General features: G+C 44.1%; 1 protein-coding gene across 12 annotated transcripts in view; it reads right to left on the minus strand.

Moving 5' to 3' along the window:
* Window positions 1-22,256, minus strand: part of AKAP13 (A-kinase anchoring protein 13) — a 322,213-nt gene that overhangs the window by 175,363 nt on the left and 124,594 nt on the right. For 10 of the 12 annotated variants that reach the window (XM_078078910.1, XM_078078912.1, XM_078078916.1 and 7 more), the window contains exons 4-5: window positions 11,479-11,775; window positions 2,828-3,011 (exon numbers count right to left, since the gene is read on the minus strand). In XM_078078910.1, the coding sequence (XP_077935036.1) occupies window positions 2,828-3,011; window positions 11,479-11,775 (481 nt within the window). Of the gene's footprint in view, window positions 1-1,179; window positions 1,319-2,639; window positions 2,723-2,827; window positions 3,012-11,478; window positions 11,776-22,256 lie in introns of those variants that run through there. The other 2 variants (XM_078078919.1, XM_078078920.1) reach the window with 2 other exon arrangements.

Genomic DNA, 22,256 nt, shown 5'->3' on the forward strand with positions numbered 1-22,256 from the left:
ACCAAGAGCCTCAAGACTTGGGTTCCTTCCCTCTTCTACCCATCACTAAATAGGGGACTGCAGGCAGGGGGACGTTCAACTAACTTCTCTTCAAAATGGGGGAGCCAACTGTGCATCTACCTAAAAGCAAGGGTAGGCCTAAGTGTTCTGAGTAAGATTTCTTCTCAGGCAAGACTGGTAACATTTTGCCCTAAGGTAAATTTTCAGATCACAAATACATCCATATTCATAATGCAAGACCAAATATAAGCTAAAATAAAAGAGCAGTGAGTCAACAAAATCTCTCCGTTCCCTGTCACTGAACTCAGTGGAAGTTAATAACAGATTACAAAAAAGGGAAGCTGTCAAAAATGCCCTGAAGAATTACTGCTATCTGCTAGGATTTCATATCAATTCAAGAGTTCTCTGAAGACATGGGCCTTATTTAGATGATCTTTCTACTTCCAAGCACACAATTCACACAGAAGTGACTCCGTTTATCAAAATGGATTATCAAAACAAGCCTCGGACACATAAACACAAATAGAACTTGGACCCTAATCGGCACAATGTCTTCCTCCCCCGCCTCCAAAAAGTAAAAAATAAATAAACAACAAAAAACCAGGGTAAGCAGCAAGGAATGAAAACAACAAATTTACTTTGGGAGATATATAAAAGGATTTAAATAAACTTGAATTTTCAGTTAAGACTGGCATGCAAATAGTTATTTTGCAAAGGTAAAAATGTATGTAACCCTACCTCAATTTCATACTAACTGAAAAGAGAGAATAAAACGAAATGGGCCTATATGGAAAAATATAATTTAAATAAGGGGAGAGGTAAGAACACCCAAGTCTAAAGATTTTAGTGAAGTATTAGATGGCATCACACAGTGGAACAATTCGTAGCTTTTCACAAACCACACAAACTCCTCGCTCAGAAACACATGTGCATGAACTTTTGCCTGTAATTGTAAAGGCCTCAGACCCCATGAAGTCCTAGGAGTGGAAGGAGCTCTGAACAGCTTCTTAGGCGATCTGGCTTCTGGTTCTGACCCAGCCACCTTGTCACTCCTCTCTGGATCTCACTTTCCTCCTCATCCGTTAATGATGATCTTTCCTGACTCTATGGTTAAAATTCTAGCAAAGTCTACTAACATCACAGTAAGACCAAGCGATTTAGTAAAATCACCCCCCTTACCATTTTTTATCTGCCAATTTTAACGTCCTACTGCGGTCCTCTATTTGAAGATTTCTCAAGTTGGCTTTCCCTTCAAAAGGAGGTAAGTGGCTTTGCACATGGAACAGAGCTCATACCATAAAGCAAGCCAAAAAATCTTCTCCAAGAACAAACACACTTATTTCCTTAAAGCTGCGCTGCAGTAAGTCTTGTGACATCCTCACCGAGCATATAATAAAGCTGTTGTAATCACTTTATTTCCCCATTCGGATGGCAATCCTTAACCAACTCTGCTTCCCAGCAAAAACTCTGAACTACGAGATTACATTTAGAGGAACTGCTCTCCAACTGCACCAGAGTTATACAGAGTTAATTGTTTCAACTTCTGGAACAAGGCTTCTCGTCCTAAGGCCCTGAGGCGAACAGCAGAAGGAATCTAATCACTGGCCATATGGGAAGTACGAAGGAATGGAACAGATCACTCCCTGGAATACGGTCGCAGGAGAGGCTCAAGTATCCAGAGCTCATTTGAGATGAAGAGCGCCCCTCCTACTGTCATGGTATCCGAAACACCCATTAGAAAGCGGCTGAAAAGAACCCTCTGACTTGACTAGAAAAGTTATAAACTGGGCAGGTGAAGTAAACAACAAACGACCTGTTTAAGTAACAGCAGGTAGCATTACATTCTGAAATCTCTTCCTGGCCCAGCCAGACTCCCCACCCACTCCCCACACACAGCTACAAATGATAAAAGATAAAACGCAACTAAATTAAGTCTAACAGGAGTAAAAGATCGGAGAATTTGGGAATATCCACTTAACTTACGAGAGTCCCTCGATTACTGAAGAACATGAATCCCATAGGGTTTATTCTTGTTCAGAATATGTGGCTGAAAAGATGTGCTGACCATAAAACAGTAAAAACTATGTATTAAACTAGAGACACTACAACTGAAGTTTCCACCTTTTATAAATATTCCAGTGAAAAAGGTCGGCTGTTGTAATGCATTTCTTTATTTATACAAGAAAAAAGGACTCTTCAAATGTTCTAACAACCTTCCTTCAAAAGGCCTCTCTAAAGAGTCAGAATGCCTCACAACTGAACGCGTGCAACACACAGGATTTCCTACTGCCCGTTCCCAGGACAACTCCTTTGCTTTCTCCTGCTACTCATATGAAGAGACCATGGCTCTTGATTTTATTCATAGAAATTATATTCAGACCAAAACCCAGTGGTTCAGCATATTTTCTGCATACAATTATTACATTAAAATATTTGTTTCTAATTAACTTAAGTCTTAAAGACATAATAGAAAAAAATGTATGGCAGAGAAAAACTTTTTTCTTGTACCAAACTGGGATAAACTACATACGTGGTAACGGAATGCTACCCCCACAGACAAGACCTACTCTGAGTTTTCAGTAAAATATTAAGAGGCAAGAAGCAGTGAGGCAGGGAGAGAAGCTGGTTACATGACTTACGTTTGTGCCTCTCAGACAATGAAGTGGCTAGCAGGAGCAGGCTTACAAGCCTCCAGCAGAAGGCAAGGCACAGAGCTGAGGCTTCAATTCCTGGCAAACTCACTCGGAGATGCCAAGTGGGCGGTGCTGCTATGAATCAGGGGGTGTGGCCGGGGGTGAGGGGAAGGAAACGGAGAAGGAGCACTTACTCGGTTAGAAGCTGGTGCAGCTTGTGATAACCCCGCTCCAAGGCCAAGCTCACAGGTGTCGCTCCTTCCTGGTTGTGGATGCTGAGAGCCCCTCGGCCACCTGGCTTCTGCAACAGGAACCACGTCAACCTCAGCAGCCCCAGCCGCACGGCAAAATGCATCAATGTCTCTCGGGGGCCGCCATCTGTACGTGGGTGAGAAAATCAGTATGGAGAACATGAAAACAACAAACAAACAAACAGAAAAACAAGTTATGTGAGCACTGCACTGCCGCCTCCAAGTACCTAAGATCCTAAAGTTAAACCACGACATAAACAGTCTGACTGGGGCGGGCTACAACCAGCGCCCGCGTGAAGACAGAACAAAGCTGGAACACAGTTCGAGAAGTCTCCGAAGAGAACCACGCCATTCTGTATTCTGATTTTACACGTTTGTGCAATCCATTTATACAGGCAGATTTATAAGGGTGAATTCACACATATGTTCTTTTCCTTAAACGAGGGGGGAATGCAGCCTCACAACGTGGGGACCCACGGGGAACAGTTGTTGGGGCTTAGATGGGTGTATCATAAAAGGTATAATTAAAGAAAAAATAACACCCAGACAGGAGTTGGCTAAACACTAAGAACAGGTTCTGCTTGTTAAGCACACACAGGTCTTTTTATTCCCCCACATTAAGGGCAAATCAAATTGCCGACACTGCCAGCTTTTTTTGTTTTGCTTAATGAAAGAAAGAAATGCATCTCCAAGCATAGTAAGAAAGACTAATTTTAAGATAATATACTAGTACGTTCAGTAAGAAAAACATGTACTTGATCTTATTTCACTTGAGGGGAAGGCCCCTCTCTGGTACAGCGAGTCAAGTGGTGGAACGAGGAAGGGCTCGGGAGTCAGACAAATCTGGGTTTGGATGTGGCCATTTACCACCTGAGACCGGGCCTGATCCATTTTTACTTCTCTGAGCTTCATTTCTTCATCCCTAGGTGGGGCATCTGCTCCTCACACCCAGGGTGGCTGCAACAAAAGGGCGGAGGCAGGCGGAACGCGGGGATAAAGAGCAGCTGCACAAGATCCTCACTCAATGCTAGGTTCCTTCCTGTTCCCGGCTCTCTCCTCTTTTCTTGGACTTCAAGTTCCCGGTTCACTAACAACCTCTCTCTTCCTCAGGGCCTCTCCTGTGCCCAACCTGCGATGACGGGGCTACAGCCACGGCAGGGTTGTGGTACCGGCCAGTGCCCTGCCCCATGGGCTGGGCGGGACTCACCTCCAGGGGGTGCCACTCAGACACCGCCATAGGAATGGCGCCCAGGAGCTGTGCCTGCCTCCTTCCCTCATCTCCATGGCTTCCATAGGTCTCAACTCCTTCCCTGGGCGTTCCCAGACTTCTTGGACCCCACTGTTTTCTCCTTACACATAACTCCTCCATGCTTCTCATGTGACTAGCAGTGAAGAACGAATCCATCTTTGAACCTGTGATTTTACACTGAACCTCACTGCTTTCCAATCAGTCTAGTCTCCCTACTGTGATGCAAAAGCTATCTTTCGTATTATACATTTTTCCTACAGAACTACGCACACTAATTCAAGAATTTACAGGGTGTTCATCAGAGGCATGTGGCTGGAAAGAGATTAACACCCCAGAAGAAACCACTGCATGTGTAGGTACAAACTGTCATAAGCAACATCTCAGAGCAGGTGGCAGGGCCAGACAAAAGGGCAAAAAGAACCTTCACAGAAGATCAAGTATCACCATCTGACTTGTGCCTTACAGTTATTCACAAGCACTCTGACATCCTTATCAAAACCAAAGAGCTAATAAGGCACCGACCAGGAACTATGTGACTTTTTAGAGACTGGTCAATTCCAGTGTTACTAGGTGACACCTCCTCAAAGCAGTTTTCTCTACACCCTCACCCTTTCCAATCCCTGATTTGCTGAGTCAGCTCCGTATTTACGAGTTCCAACAACAAAGCCATGCACCTGCTCGAGGCGGGCACCCTGGTTCCAGCACCTGTATCCTCCCCAGATCTGATTCTAAGGTCCTAAGCAGTAGGTGCCACATGCACTTGTAGGTTGCCCCCTTTCTGCAATCAACAGAGGACAAGAAGTGTAATGCGTGGTCAGGACCCGTGAGATGCTACGCTCTGGGCTATGTATTTTGTATTAACGCTTTTCACGCTCACAATAACCCTATGAGGTCTCATTATCCGCAGTCTGCAGACAAAGACAGGTTAATAACTTAGCCACAACAAGAATCAGCAAGATTTGAAAATTCTTCTGTCAAGTCTAGAGACCATACCCTCTCCATTAACTCCACCCTCTTTTTATAAAAATTAAGCCATCAGGCAAGTGAGCTAATGTTGGGGTTTACAAAGCACCTTTTCACGTTTTCCTCCAATAAATAAAAATTTTTACCCAACTTATCTTTCGTTACTGTTTTTATTCCTTTTGTCTCAGTGTAAACTCTGGCATGCCTACAATTCAGGACCAACTTCTGTTCTCTGGTCTCTATATTCTGTATTTTTTCCTCTCATTATCCTTTGTCTTTTCCCTCTGTATTCTGAGAGTTACTCAACTTTGTTCTTCAGATCACTAACTGCATTTCCTGTGATGTCAATTGAGTCCTTTGTCCCCAGTTTGAGTTTAATTATGCTATGGGATTCTGGATGTCCCTGCATTATTTCAAGCAATTCCTTTTCCATCTTTGCCCTCACTGTGATGGCTTTTTGCAGATGTAATTAAAGCCCCTCATCAGTTGATTTAATAAGGAAGATTATCCCAGATAATCTGGGTAGGTCTAACTGAATCAGCTGGAAGGCTTTAAAAGCAGGGCTAAGGTTTCCCCTGGAGGATGCCCTGAGCCTGTGCTCTCGGGGCTCCATCCTGCTCTGATCTCCCTTTCCTGACTGAGGATGACAGCTTTGGCTCAATTCAGTGGGTTTTTTTTGTTGTTGTTATTGTTGTTTTAAGATTTTATTTATTTATTTGACAGAAAGAGACAGTGAGAGAGGGAACACAGGCAGGGGGAGTGGGAGAGGGAGAAGCAGGCTTCCCGCGGAGCAGGGAGCCCGATGCGGGGCTTGATCCCAGGACCCTGGGATCATGACCTGAGCTGAAGACAGACGCTTAACAACTGAGCCACCCAGGCGCCCTTCAATTCAGTGGGTTTGAGCTTGCCCAGGATCTTTTCCTCTACTCCTGCCCTAGAATCTTGGACTTGCTTAACCAGCCCCCACAATCATGTAAGCCATGCCCTGCAATAAATCTTAACGCATATTTCTCCTGCTGGTTCTGGTTCTCTGGTTGAACCCTGACTGAGGGGCTTCCGGCATATTAAGTAGATACTTCCTAAACTTATTTTTCTCCTGGCTGCTTCCTTTTCTAATTTCATAATAGGTCTGCCCTCTTTGAGCTTTTAAAGGACAAATGGGAACTCTCTTCTAAATTTTTATTTGGTTTCTTAAAGAAAATTATACCCGGGAAGTCTTCCATGTGAATACTCATGATACTTTCCCGTTTCCTTTAGGCTGTAATTTATTTCACAGGCCATGTGCTGGTTGGCTGGCTTTCCCATTTAACCATGCTCAATTGGAGAAATCTCTATGGAGGCCCGGCTTCTACCCATGGAGAAGGTAGCAGGAAATGTCTTAAGTCCCACTTGCAATCCACGTATATGCTGGAAGCACCTCCCACACCCATTCCCTCCGATCTGCAGAGAAAGCTGATGTGCCTCGCAGGCATTCAACCACAATGAGTATGCTAGATGGCAGCGACTTTTTCAGTGTCAGATTTTCTGATGAAGCAAAACGTTCTAAATTTTGTGAACAATATAGCAATCAAAGACTACATATATTTTTCCTTCCCCATCAATCCCCCTAAATGCCCTGCTCACAGTACTCTCTGAATCCCACATGTATGAGAATCCAAAGGCACCATTCCTTCTACTGTTCTGTATTGCCTCTCACACAAAGCCACAGGCCGGCACGATGCGGTAATTCTCATACTCTGCGGGGAAGGAAAATGGTGGGCCGGTGCGGGGAAGGAAAATGGTGGGCCGGTGCGAGCAACGGGCTTGCAGAAAATGACAGCGGTAGCCTTGTCAGAGAATCATGGTTTGAGAGGCAACGAAACCTTCTGGAGCTGAAGTCCTGCCATGACGAGGACCTGCTTGTCCTGGAGTCAACAGATATTAATCCTCTGCCAAGAAAAAAAATTCCCAATGGTCTTTTTATATTTTATTATTTTATTTTTTAGCAGCTATGATAGCTGAAAAAAGACGCAAATATTAGTGAGTGTAGCTAAGGAAAAAGGAACTAAAACACCGGACAATTAAGGCTGAGGTGGTAGTGACCGACATCAGAAACACAGAACTGAGAATGCCCTGGCTGTTCTCGGTGCGGTCTTTCTTAAACCTGTCTAATCCTGCTCTCCACCCAAATTTCTCCTTGTGGGGAGGATTCCCACCCCCAAAGATGGTAAGACCTTTTCATTCAGTCACACAAGACCGTGACTAAGAACGAAGATCTCCCCCAGGACGTTTCTCCTCCTCCCCTTTCTTCAGAGCTAGTCTGCAGGGGGCGGCCCCTGCTACCCTAGAAGGTCCCTTCAGGTGAAAACCATCTCAGTGCACCCCTTTCACTAGCCACTCTGAGGAGCAGAGACAAGGAAGTGAGGCTTGGTCACTTACAGGGAAGATCTCCTTGACTCCCCCATGCACCCTCCACCCAGATGCATCCTTATTACTTATATTTAAAGCAGAACTAAGACCAAAGTACAGCGTAGAAGCTGCTTTATGTAACTAGGGATGGAAGGACTAGATGGACAAACTCCCTCTTGTTCGTGGCTTAAAGTGAAGAGTAACTTTCTAGAGATAAGTAAAAGCAAAACAGTCTCATTCTGCTTCAAAGAACCGTTCTTTCTAGTGCTGTCCTGTGATAGCCTTCTACAGGACATGTTACTGTCCCTCACAGAACTCAACAGTGTTCTGTCTCTAATAGGTTACTGGACAGTGGTCAAGGTATATTCAAAACAAAGAGCTTACACACCAATACACACTCTCCCAATAGGTCTTCCTCCATTTCACAGATAAAGAAACTGGGAAACAGAGATGAAGTACTTGGCACAAAGTATTGCATTGAAGCCAGCCTATAAACAAGTGGAACCCACTGCCTATGCCCTTCCCATATTACGGTATCAAATCTAAACCAAGAGTTCTCAACATCATGTTCATGCCTGCTGTCCAGGAGACCAACAAGCCCTGAAATAATATGTAAATTGTTTCAGGTAGGCACCTAGATGCACTTCTTCCTGAGGAGAAATCTAAGCTACTTTCAAAGGAGTCACTGACCTGAAAAAAGTTAAAAAGCACTGCATCTTGGGGCGCCTGGGTGGCTCAGTTAAGTGTCTGCCTTCAGCTCAGGTCATGATCCCAGAGTCCTGGGATCGAGCCCCACATCGGGTTCCCTGCTCCACGGGAGGCCTGCTTCTCCCTCTCCCACCCGCCCTGCTTGTGTTCCTTCTCTATCTCTCTTTCTGTCAAATAAATAAAATCTTAAAAGAAAAAAGCACTGCATCTAAACAAAGAGTGGGAGGATTAACCACAAATCTTATATGACCCCTTTGTGCAAATATCAGGCTGGGACAACTGTAAACATCCTAGCTTTCAACAGCAAGTAGTCCTGTTATGTAACAGGGTGCCCTGTTTACCTGTCTCATTATCCCAGGCGACAAGCCTGCTTCATACCTTCTTCCTTTAAGTACCTTTGCAACCCACTGATGTGAGCAGAATGTTCCTTTACATTTGTCCCTCAGCAGCAAGCACCTCTTAACTGATGCTACGTTGCCTTTAAAGTACCCAGTGGTGTAGATTCTAATCCACAATTAATGGAACAACTTACACTGCAGAATGCGAATCTGGCACTTGAAATCAGGTTTCTGATTCCAGTTGTTGACTTAAAGGAGGGCTATCGAGTTCCGTGCATGCATTTCACCTTGCAAAGTATATATACCTAACTTGTTCAATTTCTTTTTGTTCTTTTATTTGTAATTCATGTACAATAAAATTCACTTGTGTGGGGCGTTTAGTCCTGAGTTTGAACACATGCATAGATTCTTATAACCACTACCACCAAGACATAAAACCATTCCAACATCCAAACAACTTCCTCATGACAGCCCTCTGCAGTCAGACCTCATCCCCACTCCTAGTCCCTGGCAACTACTCATCTATTTTCTGCTCCTATAATTTTGCCCTTTTCAGACTGTCATATAAGTAGAATCATACACTAAGTAACCTTTGGAAATGGACTTGTTTTACTTAGCAAAATGCATCCAGGTTGTTGCATGTGGACCCCCAATAATCTGTCCCCTTTATTATTTTTAAATTTTATACCCCCCCCTTTTTTAATGATGAGTAGTGTCCCACTGTATGGATATTATCACTATTGGTTTATATATTCACCCAATGAGAGAGATCTGTGTTGGTTGCAGTTTTGAGTGATTACAAATAACGCTGCTGTAGGCATACCTGTGCAAAGATTTTCTGAGAAAATATAAGTTTTCATTTCTCTAGAATACATAGCCAAATGTGGAACTGCTGGGTCATATGGCAGACGTACACTTAACCTTACAAGAAACTGCCAAACTGTCTCTCGAGTGTCTGCATCATTCTGCACTCCCACTAGCCGTGTATGAGACACTGGTCTGTGGCCTTACCAGCCCCTGGTAGTTTTGATTTTACCCTTTCTAATAGGTGGGTAATGGTGCCTTACTGTGGTTTTAATGCGCTTCCCTAACTATTCAAACTTGATTTAGCTTTTGCTAGTACCGGTTGAGCAATTCTGTACAACAGAAACTGAAGAAGCACATGGCAAGTCCACAAAAATATCAAAGCTGGCCAGTTCCCTATGAAAGACAGGGAAGCTAAAGCCCAGAGAGGGGAAGTGACAGGGCCAGTTTCAGACCTGTGCTTTTTCTAACAGTTCTTTTTAATTGTGGTAATATGAACAAACGATCCAACTCCTATGCCTTCTTTCAATAAGACAAAAACAAAACCATAAAAATACCATAAGCCCCATAAGTAACTAATGCAATCCCATCCTGACACTGTTTTGTAAATGGCAACCAGAGTTAAGGCTGCCATACCCATACAGAACAGCAGGGCATAGAGGTATAAAGCCTCAACATGAGGTTTCTGAAAAGGTGCTCATGCCCTCCATGATGGCTAATATTTTGATCTTGAGATCTTAGCAGTGCAGGGGTTCCTTGGTCACTGTATTAATTAGGAAGAAAAAAGGATAAATCCTTTCTTCCTTGACTGGATTTTAGAGTCCACACTTTATTTTTTATTTTACTGAGGCAGGACTGTTCCAGTAGTTAGCTGCAGCCAGCCCCTGATGCTAAGGGACACCACTCCTGCAGCTGATCACAGGGTCACAGGATTTAAGAAAACCAAAGCTGGCAAATACCTCTTTAGCATTCTTCCATGGGAGGAAGTCTGTGACAGCAGGCACTGAGCATTCCCCTCTGGGTGTTCCTGCTCAGGATCTGCTCATGGGCAGAGAGGGTGACTTCTGGCCCGCTCTCCTTACGGAATACAACATTCAGAGCTGAGTGGCCACGGAAGGGCAGTCCTGTGAGTCTCCGGCTCTTGCAGGGATAAAGCAGGAAGAGGAGCAAACCCTCCCGGCAGATGCAGCATCAGTAGCCCAATGAGCTGTCATCAGCAGCAAGGCAAACATTCGGACCTCCATCTGCGTAACTCCTAAACCTTTCCGTTTGATTTGAACTCAGGAGGGAAAGAGGGTGTTATTTATTGGACCCCAAGCAGATACTCTTTCATTTAAATACAGCCATAAAACCATGACATTTAGTAGATACCCATCTGCTACAGGAATGATTATGTAGGAAAACCCCTGAGTAAGAGGAACATACAGAGTTACTACACCCATGCCTTTTTTTTTTTTTTTTTTAAGTGGAGCTCTTCCTTCAGTGAGCTCTTATACGGAGAGCCAGTAGCTGAAATAAGAATGAAATTGCTCTGGTTAAAGAAGTGTGGGGTTTCTCAGAGCCCAGGAGGCTCTGGTGCTCCCCCTGCCTCCCCCATCTTTTCTTTCCTCCAACTCCAGAGAGTCTCTCGAAAACTTCAGAATACAATAATGAAAGCCCTGTCTTTGATAATTAAATACCAAAAGGATGACAAGAAGTTACTCTGCTACTGTGCTTACGAAGGATAGGTCACTTTCTACGCCTGGGAGAACAAGCCAGAACTTGGGACCTGCAGCAAGGTGACGTGTGTGCCGCTCTCTGCTCTAAGTGGGAACTGAAATCAGCCACAGCAAGCTCCGGCTTGGGGCATTTCACTGCAAGAACAGGTTTAACAGCTCAGCTGAAGAACTGAGAAGAGAAGCCATAAGGCCACTGTGAAAGGCCTGAGGGCTATAGAAGCAGCCCCACTGAAAACCTAAGTATTCCAAACTCAGTCCGTTTGTGGGTCATTTAAGACTTTGCTTCTCATCAGAGAGATTTTTTGGAAGAAGAATGATGATGTTAGGAGCGTACTTCTAGCCAGTTGAGATCAGTGTTGGGAAGTTGAGGGAAAACAGTGTGTTTCAATGACTATATTCTGCATGTTGTACATACTTAATACTTACCATGCAAAGTCTGATCTGTTCCCAACACATTCCACTCTGCCGGCAGCTTCAGGTGTCTGAATGCCAGGGCAACCTTCTCATCAAGGGTATTCACATCCCCAGCCGGGGGTCCCGACCGGTCAAGAAAACGGGTGAAGTTCAGAGCCTGCTGATTCCCAGCACTGGTCGCCAGGAACTGGGCTGCATCGTATGCCTCGTCCTGGATGAACTGGAAGTCTTCTTCAGCCACCACGAACACGGGGAGGCCCTCCTTGGAAGCACAGAGTAGCACCTTCACGGTCTCACAGCAGTCGTGACCTAAACAAAACACACGGAGCAAGAAAACAGTCTGAGTCCTCCCGCTGGGAGGAGGATGGTCTCAGAGTCCTCCCGCTGGGAGGAGGACAGTCTCAGAGTCCTCCCGCTCGGAGGAGGACGGTCTCAGAGTCCTCCCGCTGGGAGGAGGGCACTAGTGGGTCCTCTTTGCTCTTCTTACACAATACAGTTCTTCCTAAAAGAAACCCCTCCTTCCTCTGCTCTGACAGCAATCTGAACTTCTTTACACTTATTTCTAGCTCTTTCTGTGAACTGTAATTTACAACTATGAATTAGTTCCCTTACTGCTAGCAAACAACTCTGTACCCCAAATATATCCCCTAGAGCTGAACAGTCTCTGAGGATCTCAGGATGTACTGAATCATGACTGTTCAACTCGAACAGAGGAAAGAATGAAAGCTCAAGGATCTTGTCAGGCCTACCAAGTCTGATACGACTGAACTGAGCTAGATCTGGAAACCCAACAGGGAGAAAGCCATGCAGACTGGTTAACATAGGAGGAATTATTATACAGATTCCCCAGCACTGCCCTATTATCACCACCATGCAATCTATCAAATGATGAAACATTTTGAAAAGCACAAAACTACTTATTTTATTTCACTGTTATTAGCAATTCAAGGCCTACCACAAAAATGACTTCTGCTGTCAGATACACATTCTTTCCTGTAATGTAATGACATCATCAACATCTCCCGGTTCACACAGGGATGATGCGATGCTGTGGCCAGAAGCCTGGTTCAGGGACAGCAAGCATGCCAGAGATCAGTGCCCACCGTACAGATGGGCAGACCTCATGAGCTGCCACATACATGCCACCCCAACAGAGCTCCACTTGAGTAAAATCCACACCGTTACTGCGAGTAAGGCCTTCCTGGAGAAATCAGTCTCTGCGGGATTTTTAGCCTCACAGAATTAAGTATGTACAACATGCAGAATATAGTCATTGAAACACACTGTTTTCCCTCAACTTCCCAACACTGATCTCAACTGGCTAGAAGTACGCTCCTAACATCATCATTCTTCTTCCAAAAAATCTCTCTGATGAGAAAAACAGAAAGGAAAATGGAGTCGGGTGTTTCTGCTGCGTGAGTGATGCCACCTTGTGCTTTGCCTGAATCACCGCAGGCCCCCGCACCCGCAGTTTCCCTGCACCCCCTTGCATGCACAGACTGCTTGTCCACGGTGGGAGTGAGGCTGAGGAAGCCCTCTCCAGGTCCACAGATCTCACTTTCCATACTGTGGCCACAGGCCAGGAGAGGCTTCAGACATGGACAGAACAAACTAAGCTTTCTGCTGCCTTTGAAAGAGAAAACAGTAATTGTTTTTCCGTGTGAACAATGAGAATAATAAGTAAATTGATTTTCCGCATATGATTCTCCAGGGGCCTCCTTAAGCCCTTTACCCTGGTGACAAAAGAAATCTCTCACTGTTGTGTAACTTTAGGGGGGCTGCAAGTATTTACTGACCAAGTATCTACTATGTATCAGGCACCCAACATGTCATTTTCTCTATACAACAAATTTATGAGGTATGTATTGTCCTCACGTTACAGATGACAAAACTGAGACTTCATGAAGTAATGTGCCCAAGGTTACACAGATATTTGAAGCAGAATCCATTATTCAAATTCAAGTCTGATGCCAAAGGACGTGGCCTATTATGTCATGATGCAAGAGTTCTGTCCCTGCCTGCAAGGAGCCCAATACTCAAGTGACAGGCCAGTAAGACTACTGAGCAAGAACAGGTTCATTAACCACTGAGATCAGCTTCCACATAAACAGGTTAACTCCACCACATACAACCTCCTGCTTTTGGAGTTGAATTCCTTCTATGAAGGCTGTAAGAAAAGGGAGCATCCCCTGCCTGGGCATGTGTGTGTGCCCGCACACGCCTGTGTGTATACCCACATGTGTATTTCAATTCAATACATATGTTTAATTTATGTATTTAACACATGAAATGAAATTAGGAAAAAAATCCTAATCTTCCTTTGAAGGGCAGCCAGCCTAATTATATAAAACAACAATGTCAATAGAAACAAGTCAACTAATTCAGGTAGTAGATTTGGAGATTTTTCTGGCAGAAAGTGTTTCTTTTAAATTGTTCTATAATGGGGCACCTGGGTGGCTCAGTCATTTAAGCATCTGCCTTTGGCTCAAGTCATGATCCCAGGGCCCTGGGATGGAGCCCCGTGTCTCTCTCTCCCTCTGCACACCCCATCCCCTGCTTGTGCAGCACGTGCTCTCTCTCTCTCTCAAATAAATAAAATGCTTTTTTTAAAAGGTAAAAAAAACAAAACAAAACCAACCAAACAAACAAAAAACCCTGTTCTGTAACATCCAACAGCTAGATATGCACCAAGCCCAGGGCACTGTGATTACAAAGGTACAAGTCTCAGCCCTCCATTTCAACCCTCCAGAGGTTTACAGTCTATAAGGGGGAATCAAACAAGTTGCAGAGAACTGCAAAGGAAGTTCTCTGGAAACACACAGCGCAACTGGTGGGAGAGAAGCAGGACATTTCACAGGTAAGCGCAGGAAGACTTCACAAAGGAGGTGGCCACTAAGAAGAACCTTTCTGACAGGCACCCTGCTCCCGGCTCTGCAACCCCTGGAGTTCTTCACTGCAACCCTCAGAACTCAGATGCATGGTGCTATCTTATCTTACCAACACACACTTATATAATACTTGTGATGTGCTAGGCTCTGTTCTCTGTGCTTTCCAAGTAACAGTTCATGTACTCCTCATAGCAACCCTATGTGGTAGATACTATTATTACACCATTTACTAGATGCAGAGACCAAGGCACAAAAATATTAAGTAATTTGCCCACAGTGATAAAGTTCCTGGGTGGCAGAATTAGAACTTGAGCCCACTTCCTTGCTCTAGAGTCTGCCCCTTCTCCCAAGATTTATGGGTATAAGAAGACTTGAAGAGGGAATAAGGGGACCATGGAAGAATCGACAGGGAAGGAATAAAAACACCGTTCTCAAACCCTGGCTGTAAGACTCTTACGCTGTGTGACCCCAGATCACTTCTGCTTCTCTGGGCCTCAACTTCTTCATTTATAGCATGAGGGAGCAGCCCCTACAGCCCCCAGTGTTTCTCAGAGGTCAAAGCCTGTGGGTGTCACCAGGCAGCAGCTGGACAGGGAAAGTTAGCAAGAGATTCCAACAATAGAGAACAGTTTGAAAAGCATAAAAATGGAAGCAGAAGGGAAGTTCAAGGAATGGAAATTACAGTTTCGGGAGGATATTAACTTGGTTACATCTAGATGCTCAGTGACAGCAGAGACCTGGGTTCAAACCTATTTTCCTTACTTGTTAGCTATGTGGTCCGAGGTAAATGACAACACCTCTAACACTGTTAAATCTAGACAGTCTCCTGATCTTGTAAGTGAAGAGCTAGAATTTAGAAGAGTCTTCTCAAATTCTTTAATACCATCACCCAAAACAACATCACACCTAGCCTCGATTCATTTCCAATTAAATAAGACAGACAGAAAGGTGTAACAATACGTATTCCAGTCAGAAGAATTACTTTAAAGTAAGAACGGTGTGGTTCATGACTCTAACCAATAATTACAGCACAGCATTACAAGCCTCCAGCCGGTGCAAAGGTGAGAAATCCAAAAGCGTGAACCAGAAAGTGAGTCACAATGTCACTAATGGCATCCACCAACCTATAAATACCTAAACACCATCCGCCCCCTGTAAGAGCTCCTTCTGTAGAGATACGGAGTGCACCCCATATTCCAGGTTTCCAGATCTTCAATTTCATCACACACACACACACACACACACACACACACACACAAAGGGTGTGTGAGTGCAGAAAAGCCACGGTGAAGCAATACCACCTTACTCAAAACTGCCAAGGGCAGAAGTGTCTGCACACAAATCTATCTGGCTAGGACAGGGTGAAGACAAACAAAGGGGAGAGAAACAGAAGGTGGCTCAGAAGTTGTGTGTGTGTGTGTGTGTGTGTGTGTGTGTGTGTGTGGACACACGCATGTGTGTTTATTAGCAGCCCACATGTGCCTATCTCTTTCTGCCGCTTTAGCAGAAAAAACTGGTTAGAAGGTGGATGGTGGAAGGTGGTGGGTGGATGGGTGAACTGTCAGCTCTGTGTATACGTTTTAGTGTAAAATAAAACTGTATCAGAGGAGGCAGAATGTCAGGAAAGGCCATGAAACAGAAACCCAGGAGCAGCGATCCGATTGTGAGCCCGATATTTTTCCCTTCAGACATAAACTCACAATCTGAAGGAGAGACTATGAATCATCCTAAGTAAAATGTGCCATAAATCTGGAATTTGTTTGGTATGATTACAGGCTTCTTTTTCAAAAGAAACACTGAGGAGTAAAAGAGGAGTGGAGGGCTGAGGGTGTCCTGGACCGCCCTTTATTTTAAAAATTTAAGAGTACACGGGGAGGGCTCTACCAGTCAAAACCACAGCGCCTCACCCCACCATCTGGAAATCAGCACATGAGGCTGCCGGCGCTACTCTCTCCCACTAGTGTTTTTTGTTATGCTCGAGTGGGTCTCATGACTATTCTTTAATCCCTATAACCTTTCAGATAAAGCATTTAGGGGGGAAAAAATCAACATGTTAAAAAACAAAGTTATGTAATATGGACCCAGTAATAAAACAAAACCCGCTGCACATGCACACATAAAACGTCTTGCTGCCATGAATTAGCTCTCGAGACATGACTCTCTCCAGGGCCATCAGCCTTCCAACTGCCTTTGTAGACACAAAATGCAAGGTATTAACGATGCCCACACCTATACTGAAAAGACACAGAAACCACATCTGATTTGATATAATCGCCACAATTCAACCTCTCTCTACATAAAAAACAGAAGCTGCACTAGAAAGACGAGGGTTTTCAGCCAGTGACAGTGTTTCTCCTTCCACTCAATCTCCTGGTAACAAAGAAGTAAAATAAGAATCACAAGTTTTTTTAGAAAGGGAAGTTCTGAAAAATTTACCGAGCTGCTTCTGAAGGAAGCAGCCCCAGAGAATTTAAAGAAGGGAAGAAGACAACCGGTAAAGAAATACGGCCTAAGCTTCAATTCCATTTCTAAAACTGCCTTCTCAGTCTATCCTGCGATCAGGTCCAGTTCTTTCTTCTACCAACAGAAATACACAGTAAATTCTGGGGTGAGGGAGACCTGTTTCTGACTGACTGAGGTATGCTGGCAACTAGCTGAGGAGTCAGAAAATACCAGGTGGACTCATCACCCTCCACTGCGCACAGGGTGGATCATCCTGAACAAGTCACTCCACCCGGAAGTCCAACGCGACCCACCTTCCCGACTGTTAAAAACCATTAGAGATGGCCATGCACAAAGCATGGGGGTGCCTGGGTGACTCAGTTATGGACCCGACTCTTGATTTTGGTTCAGGTCATGATAAGATGGAGCCCTGCACTGAGCTCTGCGCTGAGCGTGGACCCTGTTTAAGATTCCCTCTCTCCCTCTGTCCCTCCCTCCCCTCCCTCTCTAAAACTAAACTAAACTAAACTAAATTTAAAATGTTCCTGTTTAGATCACTGAAGGAAAAGAGATTCCCAATACTCCACAAAGAGCTTCTGTGGCAGGACCCAGTAAAGCTCCGAAGCTAAAAGTTACCTTTGGCGCTGGAGAACTTGATAAAGAGAAGGGGGGGAAATGCAGAATAAACAAAAACACGAGGAGCACCTGGCTAAGGGGCGCCTGGGTGGCTCAGTCAGTCAAGCATCTGCCTTCGGCTCAGGTCATGACCCCAGGGAGCCGGCTTTTCCCTCTGCCTCCCACTTCCCCTGCTTGTGCTCTCTCTCTGTCAGATAAATAAATAAAATCTTTAAAAAAAAAAAAAAAAAGCACCTAGCTGAGGAGCAACAATGTTAATTAACTGCTAATGCTCCTCTTACAAGCATCTAATCCCACCCTTTCTCAGGCTGGCAGGTCAGGAGGTATGTGTGCTCATCAAGTGTTTCTGCGGGCTCCTTATCACTGTATGAAGCACCGTACCCATGGAAACGAAATATTGCTACAGATAAACAACTCTGCTGAAGGAGGACCCAAGAATTACTTCATTTCCTATTAAGCTAAAAGCGGAACACATCCCAGCCGGGCCTTCTCTTTTGAGGATGAAACAACTGAGACTTTGTTTGACCAACTATCCAAAAAGGAATGCTGGAAGTGCTCACTGGACCAGCCCAGCCCAGTCTCATTCAGAGCATGGTCCTTTTTTTTTTTTTTAAGATTTATTTATTCCCTAGAGAGAGAGAGAGAGAAAGTGTGTGTGTGTGTGTGTGAGAGAGAGAGAGAGAGAGAGAGAGAGAGAGCGCGCATGGGGAGGGGGGGGGGAGGGAGAAAGAGAGAGATAAAGAGAGAGAATCTCAAGCTGAGATTCTCCGCTGTGCGCAGAGCCTGACACAGGGCTTGATCCTATGATCCCGTGATCACAACCTGAGCTGAAACCAAGAGACGGATGCTCAACCGACTGCACCACCCAGGCGCCCCCACTCAGAGCATGTTCTAAGAGAAAGGCTGTGGTAATGAGTCAGTGGTGGAAAACACAGAAATACTGTATTATACTATTTCAGTTTGGCATCAAAGTTATTTAAGGGTTAAAGGAAATTTTCAGTCTTCAGGATTATGTGCAGAAAGCACCTACTGTTAGTTTTGGTCTAATGGCAGATGTGCAAATTTGGTATGTGTGTAAAATGTCTCTTTTTGTGTAGGAGTATTTAAGCAGAATGGGACAAAAAAACAAAAGGCACAGGAATTTCATCGTGTACATTTTTTGGGGAAAAGGGGCTAATTAATACAAAACATAATCTACCATATTTCAGCCTGTTACGGTAAGGCAATGTTTTAGTGTTTTATTCAGTCATCCCCCCAAGGAGCCTTTGTAGGCATTTTTCTGTATTCGCCCCTCCAATCTAATGAGACTTTAATACTATAGATATATCCCCTATTTGTACATGTGTCTCTATGCTTATATAAAGATTTTTTGCCCTCTAAGAGCTGATTTTCACTCCCTTGGCAGGGCCATGGACTCCACTATAATACATGTGGCTCAGAGTCCAGTGCTGGATCCTTAGTTCCGAGCATACAACGTCCACATAAGCATGACAGCTGGGAGAGTAGACAAGACAGTTTTTCCCTTCAATTAGTTCTCAGTTCGTTTTTCCAGGTTAGCAACTATATACACTGGCTAGCATTGGGACAATAATTTAAGATTTTTAAAATCTACAATCATACCTGTCTAGGGACAGCCTTATAGCAGGAGTGTTTTAGAAGAGGAAGTCTGTCAGAAAGTGTCCAATACAAAGTAACAGATTCTTTCGCCACAGAGGGAGGGTCCAGCATTCTGCCATTAGGCCAGTTTAAAGTCTACAGCTTCTTTTCAAATGTGTAATTCAATCTGGCAGCCGTGGACATCAGCTACTAGAGACAGGTCTGCGTTCACAACAAGTGAGAGATACACTGTGATCCACCTGTAGGGCTACTTACTGAGACCTGGGCCGGGAGCACCAATTTTTAATAAACCCGAAAGGAATTCTGATCACAGCAAATAGGGTTTTTTTTTTCTTTTTCTTTTTAATGACAAATCTACTATATAACGTACCTTCCCTTTGACGAGTGAAAAAGAAAAACAGAAGAGCTGAGTCAAATTTTAGGTCAACGAATATTTGTAGTTTTCCTGTCCAACAAGAACCTTTGCTGTAAATTCTTAAATAACACATGCTGAAAAAAGACTGCATTTTAGGAGAGATCCTGCACCAAAGCCTTTCATAAAAATAGTATGCAGCATCCACTGAACATCCTGTCTCATTTCCATGCTGAAATCAATGTTTGCTTGGTCTAAATTCAGATTTAACTAATAAAAACGAATACAATAAAATGGTACTCCATATCCCTCAAGAATTATCTTCCAAAGGTATTCAGACTTCCTTACATTACTTACCAGTCCTATGTAAGTCTTTTAAAGAAAAATCTCTGCTTCATCTCTAAAGGAAACTCACTGTTTAGTTAAGGTGGGATTTGCGGTCAGATTTGTTTCATACAAAGAGGAAAGAATGGAGGTATTTTCCTTTACTACAAAGGCAATACCTTTTATCTTTAGAGATGTATATCCGTTTCAGTCTGTATTTCATAGCAAATTATATTCTTAACCAGAAAATTCATAGGTGTTTTGAATGTAACATTTTATTATATAGCTTGTTTGTGCCTAGTGTTAATCAGCACCCAGATAGTTTTATTTTCAGAAGAGAGGACATTGTTTTCAGTCTTCAAAATGTTTTTATTAAAAGTTACTATATATGTTTTAAAAAGTAACATGCTCACTTGCAAAGCATTCAAACAATTCAAAGGCAAATAAAGTAGAAACCAAAGTCTCCACCTAACTGCCCCCCCCAAGATGTTTATTGTACTTACTTTATTAAAAAGGGGAATATCAGGTCTACAGCTTTTTGATGGCAGTAAGGCAAGAAAAGATTACTTTTTACAAAGCATTTACATTCTATAATTAAACATACACACACACAGTTCATTGTAAACTTCTCGTTAGAAAATAAGCAAGAAAGTGAGAAAATAGAAAAAAATAATCTTGGTATCTGAAATTAAAACTTTTTTTTAAAGGACACAATTTAGAAACGTTTCTTCCTCCCTTCCACCCTGCCCCCCCCCAATAATAAAAGGTTACAGACGAACATCAAGAAGTAGCTGCCTTTTGAAGGTCAATCAATCATCTGGTTTTAGTAAAAACTAAAATGTTACAAAACACTGACAGTGAAACATGCAGTGAACTCAAAGAAAAATCAGAGCCAGCAATGTGGATGAAACATGACATTAAAAGCAAGAACAAGACACAAAGCTCTTTTTCTTCCCAGAGTCAAGCAAAATGACTAGGACTTGCAGAGCTCATCCCACCCGTGAGCAGAAAGGGTGCACAGACATCATTCCCAGCAGCAGCTGCTGCAAACAGACTGTGCACATTTATCCGGTGACTGGGATGCACAAAGCAAGCACAGACTTTCCATCAAGAATCTTGACTAATCTGACACTGCCCACAGCAGATAGGAAATCTGAGGCTATCAATACAGCTAACTGACGCACAGAGACCATCATAGGTAGCTCTGGAAAGAGAACACAGACTCCCACCCCCAAGCAAGAATTCAACTCAAGAAGCTAGAGCAAACTCCTTTTGCATTTTTCAAAAGAAAGGGGGGGTGTGGTGTGGTGTGGTGTGGTGTGGTGTGGTGTGGTGTGGTGTGGTGTGGTGTGTGTGTGTGTGTGTGTAGGCACACACCCATGTGTGCACAACCTTTCTAGAGGAGTGGCTTCCGAGAACCGGGCTGAATTCAGATGAAGTAAGTAAAAATGCTCTTCCATCAAATGGCAGGGATTCCTAGAACAGCCTTCTTAGCATGCACCAACAAAACAGGCAGAAATCTATGCCCTCATGAAGCTGACTTTAGTAGACGCAGGTAGAAAACAAATAAGATAAATAAAAGACATAATGGGCTACAAGTTGGTAAGTGCAATGCAGAAAAATCAGAGAAGGGCAAGAGGGAATACAGAAAGGAGGCCCTTGTGTATTTTTTTTTTAAGTAGGCTCCACACCCAGCACGGAGCCCAGTGGGGCTCTGAGATCGAGACCTGAGCTGAGATCAAGAGTCAGACGCTTAACCGACTGAGCCACCCAGGCGCCCCTTAGAGGCTGTTGTGTATTTTATAAGACAGACAGGTAAGGCCTCACTGAGAAGGTGATAGCTCAGTAAAGAGCTGAAGGAAGGGAAGGAACAAGTCTAAGATGTCCCTAAAAACAGATTTAATGCAGTTTAATTCTAGACTAAAATATTAACTCCATGATACCAACGAGAAATTCAAGACTAACCCAATGCCCTCGATGCCCCCATCCCTACTAGACCTACTAGACCTCCACACCCAACTACAGCAGATGCAGCAGCCTAACAAGACAAGTGAATGGGAAGATCTCACACATGATGACCAGAGCAACAGGGTCCACTCAGCAATCTCCTCGCTTAAATAGTTCACAGAGCTTCGACCTCACCAGCAAGGACCTCACTGCCGCCCTGCATCCATATCAAAGGTTCACATGTTAGAGTGTGGCTCTTCATTCCGTTTGGCCTGCTTGGACAGGAGGGTCTTGCAGGGACTCTAAGCCTCTGTCACCTCTGCTGTGATAGGCGACCTCCTATCATCAGCCTGAAAGACCTCAAGTGAGGAGCAGACCATGGGCAGGCCAACTGGGGTGAGAAGGGGACGGGTTGTTGGGCCCTGCAAACATGACAGAGAACACAGGAGGTGCCGGTGATCATAATTTAAAGGGGGGATAGTGGATTAGTGGATCCGTGGAAAATGAAGAAGGCAGGTACTAGGACTCCAGGCCCCATGCAAATGGGTCAGGGATGATTTCTGAGGATTTGGATCAAGTTAGCA

Source organism: Halichoerus grypus, chromosome 8 (genome assembly GCF_964656455.1).
Source record: "Halichoerus grypus chromosome 8, mHalGry1.hap1.1, whole genome shotgun sequence".
Lineage (NCBI taxonomy): Eukaryota > Metazoa > Chordata > Mammalia > Carnivora > Phocidae > Halichoerus > Halichoerus grypus.